Source organism: Amphiura filiformis, chromosome 12 (genome assembly GCF_039555335.1).
Source record: "Amphiura filiformis chromosome 12, Afil_fr2py, whole genome shotgun sequence".
Lineage (NCBI taxonomy): Eukaryota > Metazoa > Echinodermata > Ophiuroidea > Amphilepidida > Amphiuridae > Amphiura > Amphiura filiformis.
Window position 1 is genome coordinate 18,105,297 of NC_092639.1, and position 14,946 is coordinate 18,120,242.

Consider the following 14,946-nt stretch of genomic DNA (forward strand, 5'->3'; position numbering starts at 1 on the left):
TATTGTGTATATTTCCATAGAGTTCTGCACGATATACGGTAGCCGAATTTTGACACACGACAATTTTGACAAGTGTTCACCCACAATCCATTGCGTTATACGAGTTGCCGAGTTTTGGTATATATTTAGGTATTTTTAAGATTCCGGCGTATGGGGCAATCCCAATACGGAGCCATGGAGAAGGAAAAAACAAATTTTAGACAAGCCAAGACGGGCCGGGCCGAGGGCACAGGAATTTGGGAAAATTTGGCAGATCGAAGGGGGAATTTTGGCGCACATTAAATGGGACACGACTGATTTTTAAATAACACGCACAAGGCTTTGGAATCACGTCACGGGTATGCCTACAGAATAGAAACGCAGTCAAAATCATGAAAAAATTCCTGCACGTTATCCGGCACGCTCAGGCCTATAACGTAGGCCCTACGCTCGAATTTAGACATTGCCATCATCCCAGCAAAGTGTGAAAAATTAAAATTGTTTATAAATGTCTAAAAGTGAAGGATAAGTCATTTAAATTGTCATTTAATATTTTTGAAATGTATTTGGCATAGGATCCTAACAGCAGTAGGCCAATTGACAAAGTTGAAGCCCGATATAAATGTAGGTGGCCTATCATAGGCTTATCCCGGCTAGTAATCAGATTCGTGTAAAATGTCTGATGATTTTTCCCGGGATGAGATTTTGTCTTTAATACTCAGCGTTTGGCTAAACCACTAATAGGCCTACTATAACAACAAACAGGGACAACAAAGGCGATTATGAAGGCCGGGGAAATGGTAAGATTATAAGAAATTCAGTTGGTAGGCCTACACCATTTGGAAATCCCCCAGTGAGCCCCTTATCATGCTTATTTCATCATCTAATATATTAATTAGGCCTATATGACTGCCCCGGGCTATAACCTTTAACTTTCATTTTTCCGTGTTACCTTTAAAATGTAGGCCTACGCCTATTATTTTGCGGAATTGTAGGCCTATAGGCCTACTCGTGCTTTTCACCGCTGATTAAGTTTATATTATCGCAACTCGCCATCTGGGGTGGTGAATTTCTTTCCCCATGCCAACAAATCTTTGTCCTCCCCACTTTGACATGCCAACCCCCCTCTATCGACATAGGCCTACCAAAACATTGTCCCCCTAGGCCTAAATGGCAACCGGTATACTTTTAGGCAGGCCGAGAAGGGGCAAGCAAGTTTTGGCACGTAGGCCTATATTATTGCAAAAGCCAAGTATTAATATACTCCTTTAAAATGCCTCTTCTGGCACAAAAGAAATACCGGTAGCAGAGTGATGCCACGTGCACATGTGCATTGACATTGGCCAATATCTATGGGGTGTAATAGGTCTACTATTATTTATTATTCACTTTTTCTACTCACTTTATTAGGGCCTAGGCCTACCATTTAAAATGTCTAAAATTGCGGAATTGTTAAAATGTCTTAATTTGCGGAAATGAGCAAATTTCTCATACGTTCAGTGCCGTACATAAGGGGGGGGGGCAATGGGGGAAGCTACCCCAACCCCCTGTGGAAAGTCCGCCCCCCCCCTTTGGATGCGGTCGCCCTGAAGAATTTTACTAGGGTCTTTTTTGTACTTTTGAGCCTATTTTGTTTTGTTAAAGATTTCCCCCTTGAATGAGGGTTTCCCCTTTCACTCCTTTGCCCCCCCCCCCCTTAAAAAGTCCTAGCTACGCCCATGATCCCCCATGACGCCACTTCACGGGGAGGGGGGGGGGGGGCACAACATACATTTCTGGTGGGTATGCTCCTGGGGTATGCTCCCCCAGAATTTAGTAGGGTCCGGGGACTGAGCTCCCGGGGGTGCTGACGGCGTACCGGGGTAGGCCTATATGCCGGAAAGGGATCATTTTTGGAGCTGACAATAAATATAAAAGGTGGTCTTTTGGAGCTGCGAATAGTCAAAATTGGGTCTTTCTTGGCTTTCTGGGTGAATAACGCCTGAAAAAACCAGACATGTGAAGAATGATCGAGCGATGTAGGTCTTAGAGTTGAAATTGTCAAGTTTCCGTGTTTACGTATGCCTGCGCCTGCGCCTATAGCTCTATTTTGGTCACGGGTCTTTTGGAGCTGCGGAATCCAAAAATGGAGGGGGGGTCTTTCCGGGAGAGCATACCCGTATGGTCTTTTGTGTTAAGTCCAACGCTTAAAATTCAATTTTAATAACACGACGGTCACAATCTTGATTTTATCAGGGATTTTACCAAGAGAAGGTGCTAGGCATACATGCTCATGTTTGAATCTGGCAACTTTGAACTTATGCGGTAGTCTTGTAGCCGTCCGGCCCTGTTCAGTTTTATACACGCATTTGAATAGGAATTGTTTTGCGCACTTACCTAATGTTTATGGAGCACATTTTCTTCATTAGTTTGTCAAGTTGATGTCAAATGTTCTATTCTATATTATTTGGCAATAGTGTTTTTTTTGCCTATAGTATGTCCAAACATGGTCCAATGTTGTAATTTGTTGTTTTTGATCGCAAAGGTCGGATATTTTTATTCCCGATTTAACTGTGCACCCGCCGGAGGGCTTCGCAAGGGTGCAGAATTCGGCGAAAGTTTGACGGTAATTTTGCCTTTTTGACACTAAACGCATTCGATCCTTAATTTTATTTCAACAAAATTTTTGATTAGGTAGCATATTAATGAGGCGGCTACAATTTTTTTTACCAAATCTTAAAGAATTATTATTCTCAAATGTCTGACCTGTGTATTTCCTATTGGTAATACAAATTGACGTGTCAGCTCTAAACATACATAGGCAGGTCGTATTTTGGACTGGTAGCAAGTCTAATACTGTATGTGAATATCGATGAATGTTAGAAACGGCAGAAACCGGTTGTGACGGAGACTACGTGGTAGCGTCCTTAACAACCAGTCAACTTTAAGACAAATAGGTGAAAAGGACACTTTCACGATGTTTTTCATATTTTTTTTATTTCACATGATCAGTGCATATATCGCCTAGCTTGAAATGATAAAATATTTTTTTAGACCAATCAAACCAATATATGGGTGTAGTACGCCCTTAAGATGATGTTCTTTGAAGATTTATGTTGGCATTTCTATAGAGTCTGTCATTAAGGCTGCGTTCACATAGAAGTATACTATTCGGGTATACGGTGCACGTTTTGCAGGTGCACGCGTATAGCTTCAATCGAGCAATGCAATTCCATAGTACCGGGTCACATAAGGCTACGATCACATAGAAGTATACTACTCGGGTATACGGTGCACGTTTTGCAGGTGCACGCGTATAGCTTAAATCGGGCAAGGTAGTTTCATAGTACCGGGTCACATAAGGCACTATTCGAAGGTATTCGAAAAGGCCGTATACCTGCGTATAGATAGTATAGTGGGAATCGTGCGTGCTCGATTTTAGTGCAGCGTATACCGTCCTATTTTTAAAACTAAACCATATGTGGGTAAATTCATTTTTTTTGTAATAGATGCACTATCTAATTCTGCACATTATGACACTTCATTCAATGCAATGTGACCTCAAGAAGTAAAGTTACAAGCATTTGATTAGACGAAGAAAATTGGTAAACTGACCTACAAATGTATACTCGCTATTAGCTATACGAAATACGCTCATTTGACCAGGCTGAGTTCACATAGTATACTCCTATATGAACTCAGCCTGATCGAATGAGCGTATTTCGTATAGCGAATACCGTATACCGTATACTTCTATGTGAACTCAGCCTATAGACAAACATGTAGGCTCATTTCGCAATGTACAAGACAAGCCACGCGCTGTGTTGTAACTGTGCTTGGATTCGTACCAGGGTCTATTGATCAACGTATTATTCATGCTTGCTCAACTGAGGATAATTTGTAAACCAGCAACTCGCATGGTACAATGGGTGGAAGCCGTTTACAGTCTCTCCATATAGAGGCCTTGCATGTGACGTATCATCCCGTAAATATGGCGGACTACTCAAATGCATTCAATAAAAGCATGATTGCAATCTACCGTGACAGTTCGTCTCACACACATAACCCTGCACTACGATCAAATAGGTTGATGACAACATTTGATTGAATGGACTGCACTCCGCTATAACTACGGTGAAGGACACCGGTTCAAATCCTTTGTCTGGAGCCAATCGATAATTTCATGCAGGGCCTCTATACAAGGTCCCTGATTCAATAAAGCACACAATGTAACAGGCACAATTGAATCGGAGCGGGGTATTACATGTTACACAATGAGCGTGTTTATAGTGAGACAATCTTTCCGTTATTTAGCTAAACTACCGCGCAGTCTAGATTTGCAATGGTTAGTAAAACATAAACAAATATAGACTGCGTGGCAGTCCAACTAAATACCGCATAATCTGGCTCACTATAAACACGCTCTTTGTTTTTTTTTATTTTCGTATTGCACAAAATCATAAAAGTATAATGGATAAGGTTAAAATTATAAAATGCAAAAGATTTCTTTGCGGTTAAAAAGCATGTCCATATCACGTTTAAGTCGCAGTTATTGTGTCCTTCTTGATGTAAAACGAAGTCAGTATTTTGAAATAGACTGCGGAACTCAGTCTTCAATGATAGTCATTTGATAGAAGGAACCATCATCAGAGCCTTTGAAAAATATGGAATTTCTGTAGCGTGTAATGGCAAAGAGGACCATGACCACCTCATTTTAACATTGAGGGCATACCCAACTACATTGTTGAATAAACAGCCCATGACCCCAGTATGAATAGAACAAAAAGAAAGAAGAAAAAGAAAAGAAAAGAAAAAACAAAACAAAATAAAGCAAATAAGAAACAATAAAGAAACAAAATGAAAAACAAAGCAAAAAAAGATTAAATTTATCAAAAAGCTCAAACCCCAAAATAAAAATTAATCAATGGAAAAGTTCATAACGAGCCTCGAACTCCTGCTCAGTTCGCTCTTCTTAAGATGATTCAAATTCTGTCGCTTTACCAACTGAGCTAATGTAGTTAACACACAAATTTGTAGGTTTAATTGTTCGTATATAGCTATGTGTATCGATGATTTGCTCAAAACCCTTTACACTTTTGTCACTTTTGTGGATGGCGCTGTTCATTTTTTTTTTCGTTTTTGCACGTTTTCAAAAGCCCTCGATAGTAAGCACATGTGCTAACTATCGAGTGAATACGGTATGACATGTAGTTGCAAGAAACTAGGTCTTCACTGTACAACAATGTGCAGAAACTGCAGTGGCCATACTTGTTGCAACACAGCACAAATCGTCATAGAGGATAATGAAAATGGAACAGCGATCACGCCACAGAGCCGGCTGATGAACTTTAGAATTAAAGGTATTTCATAACTGGAGCAACGTACCTCTTCAACCACAAATTTTCAATCTGTTGCCATTTTTAGCCAATTGAGGTTGGTTTGTATAGTGGGAGGTTTCATCCAAATCCTATGGCTCCAGATGCCCGAGTTTGGTCTCAAATTGACCTTTTGATTTTGAAAATCCAGATCCGAGATTTAGAAAGGCGGCAAATTTGGGGCGCCATTTTGGATTTCGGATACTTGCAAGGGTTGAATCATCTTAATATGGATTTATGAAGATTTCTCATACCTCAAAACATTTGTTTAGATTACTTGTGTTTCTAGCTGGTATGGTTTGAAAATTATGATAAAAACATGAAAATGGCGGCCATTTTGGACGCCATCTTGAATTTTAGACACTTGCAAAGGTTGAATCATCTCAATATGGATTTATAAATATTCGTCATACCTCAAAACATTATGTTTGGATACCTTATTTGTGTTTCTAGCTAGTATAGTGTAAGTTGGGAAATTGAAAAACGCCCACGGGGGATTTTCGGGGACTTTTTATCAGTGATTCTACACATATTTCTGGACCTATTCCAAAACAAATTAGCTTGTTACAAAAAATGTCCAGGTTAAAACTAATACTATTGGCCTATTTAAACTCATTTGAGTGGAACTTTTATTTTTTGGCTAAATCCTTTTGATATTGCTACATGAAGATATCAACTGTTGTGCGTTTGGGACAGCTGTGAAAAACGGTAACTCGTGCAAGAGCAGAGGACATGCTAAAATATCTCTCACTTTTATTTTGATGGTGTCCTAAAACTAAACACCCTATAAAGCCTAATTGATTATGATAAGTAACAAGTGTGGTAAGGTTTATCTTGGTATACCTTAGGCCCTGTATCCTTAGGCTGTTCCCTTGTGGCGTGTGCCCTTGTTCCGTGTTCACTTGTTCCCATGTGACCTGCCACACAGACAACGAACCTTTGTTTTCCTTAGTGGCCGCTAGACAATGGATACAGCCTATGGATACAGGGCGTTAGGCCTCGTATCCATAGGATGTTCCCTTGTGGCGTGTGCCCTTGTTCCGTGTTCACTTTTTCCCATGTGACCTGCCACACAGACAACGAACCTTTGTTTTGCTTAGTGGCCGCTACGGTTCGTTGTCTGTGTGGCAGGTCACATGGGAAAAAGTGATCACGGAACAAGGGCACACGCCACAAGGGAACAGCCTATGGATACGAGGCCTTAGAAGGATTTGCCCTTCATCATGTTCATAGTTTTACATTTGCTTGCAAAAAACACGGTAACTCGTGCTACGGTAACTCGTGCTACAGCTTGTCCGGCCAAAAAGATGGAAACGAATTACGTAATAAAATTAATACATTATCAAGATAAAAAAAATGAAAAAACATCATAAAATATGTAAATTTAGAAATTCCTTGAGCAATTTCAAACAAAAAAAATGAAATAAAACCTTAATCATGTTAATAAAGATGTGCAAAAGAGATCAAAAATTTAGGTCTTTTTTCACTCAAAAACAGGTTTTTCCAAAAACTTTCATTTGATACCAAATTTGCCATTGTAGCACCTGTAGTTTTAAAGTTCTAAGCATTTTTCATGTTTTGGGCCATGTCCACTTTTGCATGGAATTGCCCTTAAACAGAATGGGCTCTGTAAAAAAATATTGGAGATGTAAATAGCGTATTATCATGCTTGGTTGTTCATTGACGTTGCCCAATGCCCATTCACGTAGCTACCTCTTCTGAATGATTATTAATTACCCTCGGGCTCATAATTATTGCACAGTGCCTTACACGTTCTGTGATCCATATATGCTTACCGTGCTTAACTTTGACGTCATTGCATATCTCATGGTATTCCTTGCTTGCGATCAGTTTAGCCTGGGCCGGATTCCACCAATCGTTGAGTTTCGAATCGTACCGAGTCATCAGAGAGTTGCCGCTGACGGGGCAAACCTGAAGGTGGTCCGTTACCTCCTCTATTCCTGTCTTATCTTTCACCAAGATGGCATCCGCAAATAAAGCATCTACCTACACAGAGGAATAAAATAGCCTACAGGGTCTAAAAGAAGTGTACTCGGCTCGAAAAATATGTTGCTTGAAAACTAAAATGACCCGCACAGGAAATCGTGTGCGCTGTAATAAATCAGCTTACACATAGGCCCCTACTTAAAAAAATCCAACTGACCTTTGCATATAGGCCTAATATCACATTACTGCGTGTTTCTACTGAGGGCCAAATTCCGTGCCATGCCGTGCCGTGCCGGGTCATGGCGGGTAACAAGCCCAGTAGAAACGATCTGGGTAATCGGTTGCCGTGTCATGCCGGGTCATGTGCTCGCCTTTCGTGATCCATATCTTGAGGTGGATCATGCCGGGTCAAAGCGTGTAATACGCTCAGTAGAAACGAGCCGTGTGATCGGTTGCCGGGTCGAGGTCATGTGTGTTGCAAAAATAACGCGATTTATATTCTATTTGTATTAAAGTAGGGGCATTATAGGCGTATAATGTAGTAGGTTCCTTCTTTCTGATATATACACTGGCCACATGCATGACATGTGTGACTCGTATGAACTTGATGAAGTAAAGTGGATATGACTTTACTTACTCTAGGCCTACTTCTTTATAGTTACTGAGTTGGTTATATTTTGGCTGTAAATTAATTATCATAATAGCCAATTACTAGATCCACTGGTAAATTAATGCAATTTGGATTAACGAAAACACTAAATTGTGATTAGGTCCTATGCCATGAGCTCATTGAGCTGCCATACGTAGACATTTAAATTTAGGATACAACCGTCATGCCTTGCGCTCGTTGAAATCTGTTTTCCGTACTTCCGGTTTACAGGAAAAAATTCCGTGCATCGTGCGAGACCCGGCTTTCTTGTCTCAGTAGAAACAAGCTGGGTAACGGTGGCCGGATTATGATCGGTATTTTGTGCCCGGAAAATAGCGGGTCAAAAAGCCGTACGCTCAGTATAAACACGCTATTTGTTTCAAACTAAAGAAAATACAAATACGCAACCAGTGTCGGGGAGGGCAAAATCGAAATTTTAGGCAAAATTGACGCAAAAAGTGGAAATTTATGTTATTTTGGGTGTTTTTTTAATATCAAAATCTGGGGGGTGGGCAAACTGGGTGGCAAACCAGCAAGAAAAATTAATTGGTAATGAATATGCTAGAGGCACTTATAACTTTCCGCTAATGTTCGGCTGAAGTTTATGTTCGACTGTCTAAACCTTCGACATGAAATTTTTCAAAGGGAAACACAAGGACCAGTGTCAGAGCACAGCGTCTTAGATCTCCTGGTTACGATTTCATGAGTAGCAGACTGAACAGAGTCACCCATTCAGTTAACCTCATTTAAAATTCACACTCCCTATGTGGGAGATTAAGGTCATGTCTTCCACAGTGTGTGTGACTGTGTTTAACTGCAATATCCTATTTATATCATATTATGAAACCCACTGCGGATCTCTTAATGAAAGACGAATTCATTATTCTCACCGTTTCGTCTTTCAGCCATTCCAAAATCTGTGGAAATCGGCCACGTCGTATGTTTTCTGTTGGAACTACTGCTCCCTGAAGTAAGAAAAGGGGTACGGTAATTATCACAAGCCTGAATCTTATGAATTTTAGTTTTAAGTTTGACCAAGCGTCTTATGGTATTTTACAAGTTGACCTCAAATGACTTTTGACCTCAGTATATGACCTTGAACACCACCAATAGACGAGGCTTCGCATAGTGCAGCTATGACCCAAATTTGTTTGCAATAGGATTTGAACTTTGAACACCAGCAATAGATGAGGGTTCCCATAATGTAGCTATGACACAAGTTTGATAAAAATTTGAACCCAATACTACAAATTTATTGGTCGAGCTATGAGATTTAAAATATTGGACGAGCGTAGTCGAGTCCAATATTTAAAAACTCAAAGCGAGACCAATAAATTTGTAGTATTTGGTGAAACAAACCATCCAATTTTATCATTTTTATGTTTTCAGAATCTTTACTTTAAAATAAGTTTAAAATTAGTCTGTGTTAAAATTGGTTTGTGTTTATCGTAGAACTCTACTAGGTTCGCAGGCATGCAGCTTCCAAGTTCATGATGGCCAGCAAAATATAGTAACATTCGGTGCAGATGCAATATTTGAAGGATTTACCAATGCTAGCAGTAGAGTCTAGAGAGACTGACACCTGTGTTGGCACTATGCTGGATTCATACTTTCCTGCCACTTGCCGCTTTGGCAACAATTTTACAGCACTGTGCAGTCGCACCAGAAACCCCTACGGTTACAAGCAACATACACTACTCCGTAGTCCACTTGCCCATTGTGCATACTCTGGATATTACATTTAAGATTAAAACTCTGATTTAATTAATTTGTGCACAATTGATAGATTTTCACAACTGATCTTTTCAGTCACCATACTCCCTCTGTTTGTTAGCTTCCCAAGTGGACTACTGACTTTGACTTGCGGTTAAGATTTTTAACATGGGACTCTATGGAGAGAATTTAACTAAAATTGGCCATGACTAAAATGCATTTTTAATGGGTCTGGCTTGTGATTGGTCGCCCAGATCTCGTTATGGTTTAAATCCTCCGGGCACCTGCCATTACCATTAATAACTACATGGTACACAACAATGCGGCCGTTGTGTTGGCGGAAACATGAAACTCCCAGTACGTGCATGAGCGCGTCTTGTACCATGCTTGTATTTCCAGGCTTTGTGCGTGCGGTTAAATTGGATTGATAAACAAGTATGATTGACAGTGTTCGTGTTAGGAACTTTGCCCGATCAAAGTCCCGTTTAAAAATGCAATGTCCATAGTCGATTTTAACTCGGGACTTTCGCGATTAATAAACTGGTAGATTCTAAAATCAGAATTGTTCAGTATAGACGTGCTAATATAAGTATGACATTATGATATGTTGCATTCAATAATATAAGCCTACAAATACTTTGCTTTTACTGTCACTAATATAATTATATAAACTTTTTCATAACAATTTTATACTAGTATTTTGATGTAATAAATATCAGTATAATTTCGAAATTAAGTAAATGCTTTCATCATGATTAATAATATGTTTTATTTATCAAAAATCGACTATGGCATAGTCTACAAGCAGCAAGCCAATAGCCTATATCAATCACTCTACGTGTTTGCCCAAAGCGACAGATCGCTAGGTCTAGGAGTTCAATGTAATTTCAAATCAACTTGGGTTTCATATTATCATCCTGCTGCCGTTCAGCAGGGTGCCGCTCCGCTTGCAGAAAAGCACAAGCGGTGCATGAAACGACAAGCGGCAGAAGGTATGAAATCAGCATTAGGCTAGGTCTAAGACTAGCATGACTAGGCTTGGGGTAAAATTCAGGCCTAGCTGATGAATGCAAGAGATTTATATTCAAGAAAAAAAACCTCCTCACATAGTCATCTATCTGGCAGCTGTATCGGATAGCAGTTCTAATGCTACTAATAGAAATAGCACCAAGAGACGTTGGGCTGATTAAGGCCTAGGCTAAGCTTGGTGATTTGTGTTGTCTAATCACCTCTAGAGAATAACCCTACCTTTCAAGCTTCACACAATGCAAATTGCAAGCACATAAGCATGTCTTGTGCATGTGTGCAACTTCCAAAATAAGCTTACTTTTGTACTCTCTTGGCCTTGATTCTTTTCTCATGCATTCTACTCTAAAAACATGAACAATCTTGTAAAATTAGCTCAAAACACTGGCTGTCATCTTTTTTCTACTTCACTTTCTAAAACAATTTTTGAGTTGGAATCTTGGATACCACCAACACGAGAAGGTACCCATATTCATAATGCAGATGAGGATTCAGATATATAGCGCGGATGACCCAAATTTGGTTGCAATATGGATTTTAACTAAAAGTCTTAAATAATGGTATTTTACAAGTTGACCTCAAATGACCTTTGACCTCAGTATATGACCTTGAACACCACCAATAGATGTGAGTTCCCATAGTACAGCTATGACCCAAATTTGATACAAAGTTGGATGGTTTTAACCCAATACTACAAATTTATTTGTCGAGCTATGAGTTTTAAAATACCGTATTGGACGAGACGTAGTAGAGTCCAATATTTAAAAACTCATAGCGAGACCAATAAATTTGTAGTATTGTGTGAAAACAAACCCATCCAATTTTATCATTATTATGTTTTCAGAATCTTTACTTATCGTAGAACTCTACTCGGTTCGCAGGCATGAAGCTTCTAAGTTCATGGCCAGCAAAATACAGTAACATTTGGTGCAGCTGCAGCAAGGATTTACCAATGCTAGCAGTAGAGTCTAGAGAGACTGACACCTGCGACACTATGCTGGTTTTATACTTTCCCGGATATTTCCCTCAGGCTGCCGCTTGCCGCTTTGCTGCTCTGACAACGATTGTATTGCACTGTGCAGCCGCACCAGAAACTAGGTATGCCAGGCAAACCTTAGTTAACACATTTGCTAGTCAGCCAAATTCGCCAACAATGTCAATGCATATTTATATAGAAATTTAAAACAACTGGCCGACGAAGGAAACCTACATAAATATGTTTTCTATACTTCACTTGACCCAAATATATGATTTTTTATGGTGATAAGACAATTGCACATGGAATTTTAGAGGGATTTTGATAGCAGTTCCATTAAAAAAAGCTGCTATCATAATGAGACTAAGATCTAGAAACACCCCCGAAATGCCGTTTTGGGGAATTTTGCTAGCTGAATCTTTTTGATGAAAGTCAATCTTTGACAAGATGTAACTTTGCTACGGAAAGTGCTATGAAAAAAAGGTGGTCAGTTTTGGCTTTGTTTACTCAAGGGCTTCAATTTGATATATGTGACTGGACGCGGCGAATCAGCCGTAAAGTCGGGCCCGGTCAATTTTGTTTTATTTCGTGTTTAGAAAATATATACCATAAGCTTTAAAATGGTATATCATTTGACTTCAAACGATATCCAAAAGCGGGGTTATGATTTGTTGAACTCTGTTCCTTCGACAAAATTGTATTTTTTATCGGTTCTTTATGTGTCTCTTTTTCTACATTTCTGGTAATAAATATCCAACAGTCATAATTGGCGGTCATTTCAAATCATCCCCAAGTCAACGAGGTTCAGAAATATCCTCTCATTGTTCATTGTTGATTATGCATACCTAGACAAAATACAATGCTTTGTTATCTACCACTTGAACAGGATTTAGCCAAAGCAAACAAAGACAAGAACTATTCTATAGAAATAGGTAGAAGCTTATTATCCTTTTCAGCAGATAAGATACTTGTCGCAACGAATTGATACACCTATGAATACGACCTTCACATACATTTTACACTTTAACTCAGAATACAATTTGCCGAGTTTACGGCTGATTCGCCGCGTCCACTCACATATAAAATGATGCAGTTTGATGGCAAATTTGAATTCACCTAGCATACCTACAGAAACCCCTACAGTTACCAGCAGCAAGCCGAGATATCAATCGCCGGGATCAATCGCTCTACCAGTTTGCCCAAATCGACTAGGTCTAGGCCCGGGGTCTAGGAGTTTAATTCAATCAAGTCAACTTGGGGCTGCGCCACTCTGACGTACCGTATGAGAACATTAAATGATTTCTGGCGGCGCGGCGCCGAGCAGCAACATTGGCTTTCATATTCACGGAGTGCCGTTCTGCTTGCAGAAAAGTACAAGCGGCAGCGGCGGCGAAACGATTTTGAAAGCTGGGGGGGGGGGGGCAGTCAGTGTGATGTAAAAATATCGAAATTTTGGTACTATTATTATGTACATTTTGAATTTGAAATTGGTGAAATGAAGCTATTAAAACCACTCGTGGATAAGTTCTCACTATTATTAAATGTGTAAATTATTACTGTGAACATTAAGTGCCGAGTGTCCAAAGTTCAGAAGTGAGAAACCTTTGCAAAATGAAGGTCCAATTGAAGCCATTTTTACACTTTCTTTAAGCATGTTATGGTTCTAGAATAGAGATTTGATTATTTATGTTCAATCAGACATGGTCAAAAAAGTGGAGGGGCCACTGGTCCCCTGCCCCTCGCCGGTTCCGCCGCCGTTGACAAGCGGCGCATGAAAAGGCAAGCGGCAGAAGGTATGAAATCAGCATTAGGCTAGGTCTAAGACTAAGCTTAGGCTAAGATGAGTTGTATGCTCAAGAATTAATTGCCAACATAGTGCAGTTCATTCACAGCTCAGTGACTCAGTTTTCAGTTTGGTTGTTGCCACTGCCAGTGTTGCCAGAACTTCATGGTGAGTATGGGCCCAATTGGGTAGGTTTTGTTAGTACCGCTATGTAATACCAAATTTTACATTGTGTATGGCACCCAATTGGGAAACAAATTAATGAAAGCAGTCCAAGTTGTAAAATACTGTAGTTGGATCCATTTGTGAATAATTGGGCCCAAGTGTTGATTATGTTAGATTTTTAAAATCTGTACAAACTGTAGGGACTAAAATTCTGAAAACATAATAATGGTTGCAATAGAATTTGAACTGTTCATATTATGGGACCGATTTTCACTAGATACTACTGACGGACATTGCTAAAACAGTATGCCTCGCGGTGGTGGCATAATAATTATGAACTAAATGGCTTCTATTAGACCTTCATTTTGCAAATGTTTCCAACCACCTGTGTAGACCTATGGATAAACATATCCTTCCTTTTGCTTCTGGATTTTTCAAACTAAAATTGTACACAATAATAGTGTCAAAATGGTCCCCTAAATAGCTCCCCACTTCCAAATTCGTTCCGCCGCCGCTACTGTGCGAGTAGGTTGGCCAGGCTTTTTAACCCTACTTACAACTATTCCTTTAGCCTGTGCGAGTAGGTTGGCCAGGCTTTTTAACCCAACTTACAACAATTCCTTTAGCCTCTGCAAGGCAATCTGGATTGCTATAGGTTCCTCTGTCGAAGAAAGCAATGGTCTTTCCGGTTATATTTCGCCAGTCGAAATTCCTGGGATTTCCTGGTAGCGTGACAAATACCTCGTGCGGGGACACGGTAAATTGATCGGAAAAGGCGAAGGTACGTCGTCGCTCAGTAGTAGATCGATATCCTAAAGTAATAATAATAACAAAAATAATAATATATAACTATCCGTCGTTTTATCTTTTCAGTTTCTGTTTCCGTATCCGTATCCATTTTTTTTGTAAGTCATTGTTATTCTGAAATGGTATCTTCCCAGGTCACCAATCTTTTATTATAGCCTTTTGTTAGTTACTAATAATTTGAAGCTCGTGAATTTCAGTTTTCGTTTTGGTAAGTTATGTTAATTTTTGACATAAAACCTTGAGATTAGAGGTTGGGTGCTAATCTAGACAAAAGAAGAGTCTAAATTTTACGGTCCTAAATTCGCGGTCAATTGTACGGCTTCAATTGACTTGTGTTTGGTGTATATGCACTAACGCCTAGGCGTAAGTAGCTCGTAAAAATAGTCTTGCATTGAAATATATACTAAGAATGTTGCCAAGTTATAAGCAGAGGTATTTCATATTGGTGATGAAACCAGCGTCTGAAATAGCCAAATATCTCCCAATGAGGCGCGTACAAGTGGCGATTTGGTAATCATGTTTTATATTTAAATGCAATTCAAAAGAA

The 14,946-nt window shown here is 39.6% G+C and overlaps 1 protein-coding gene across 2 annotated transcripts in view; it reads right to left on the bottom strand.

Annotated features, from left to right (window-relative positions):
- Window positions 1–14,946, bottom strand: part of LOC140165886 (uncharacterized) — a 34,790-nt gene that overhangs the window by 8,027 nt on the left and 11,817 nt on the right. For both annotated transcript variants that reach the window (XM_072189231.1, XM_072189230.1), the window contains 3 exons: window positions 14,205–14,404; window positions 8,820–8,894; window positions 7,130–7,340 (listed from right to left, as the gene is read on the bottom strand). In XM_072189231.1, coding sequence (XP_072045332.1) covers window positions 7,130–7,340; window positions 8,820–8,894; window positions 14,205–14,404 — 486 coding nt within the window. The remainder of the gene's footprint in view (window positions 1–7,129; window positions 7,341–8,819; window positions 8,895–14,204; window positions 14,405–14,946) is intronic.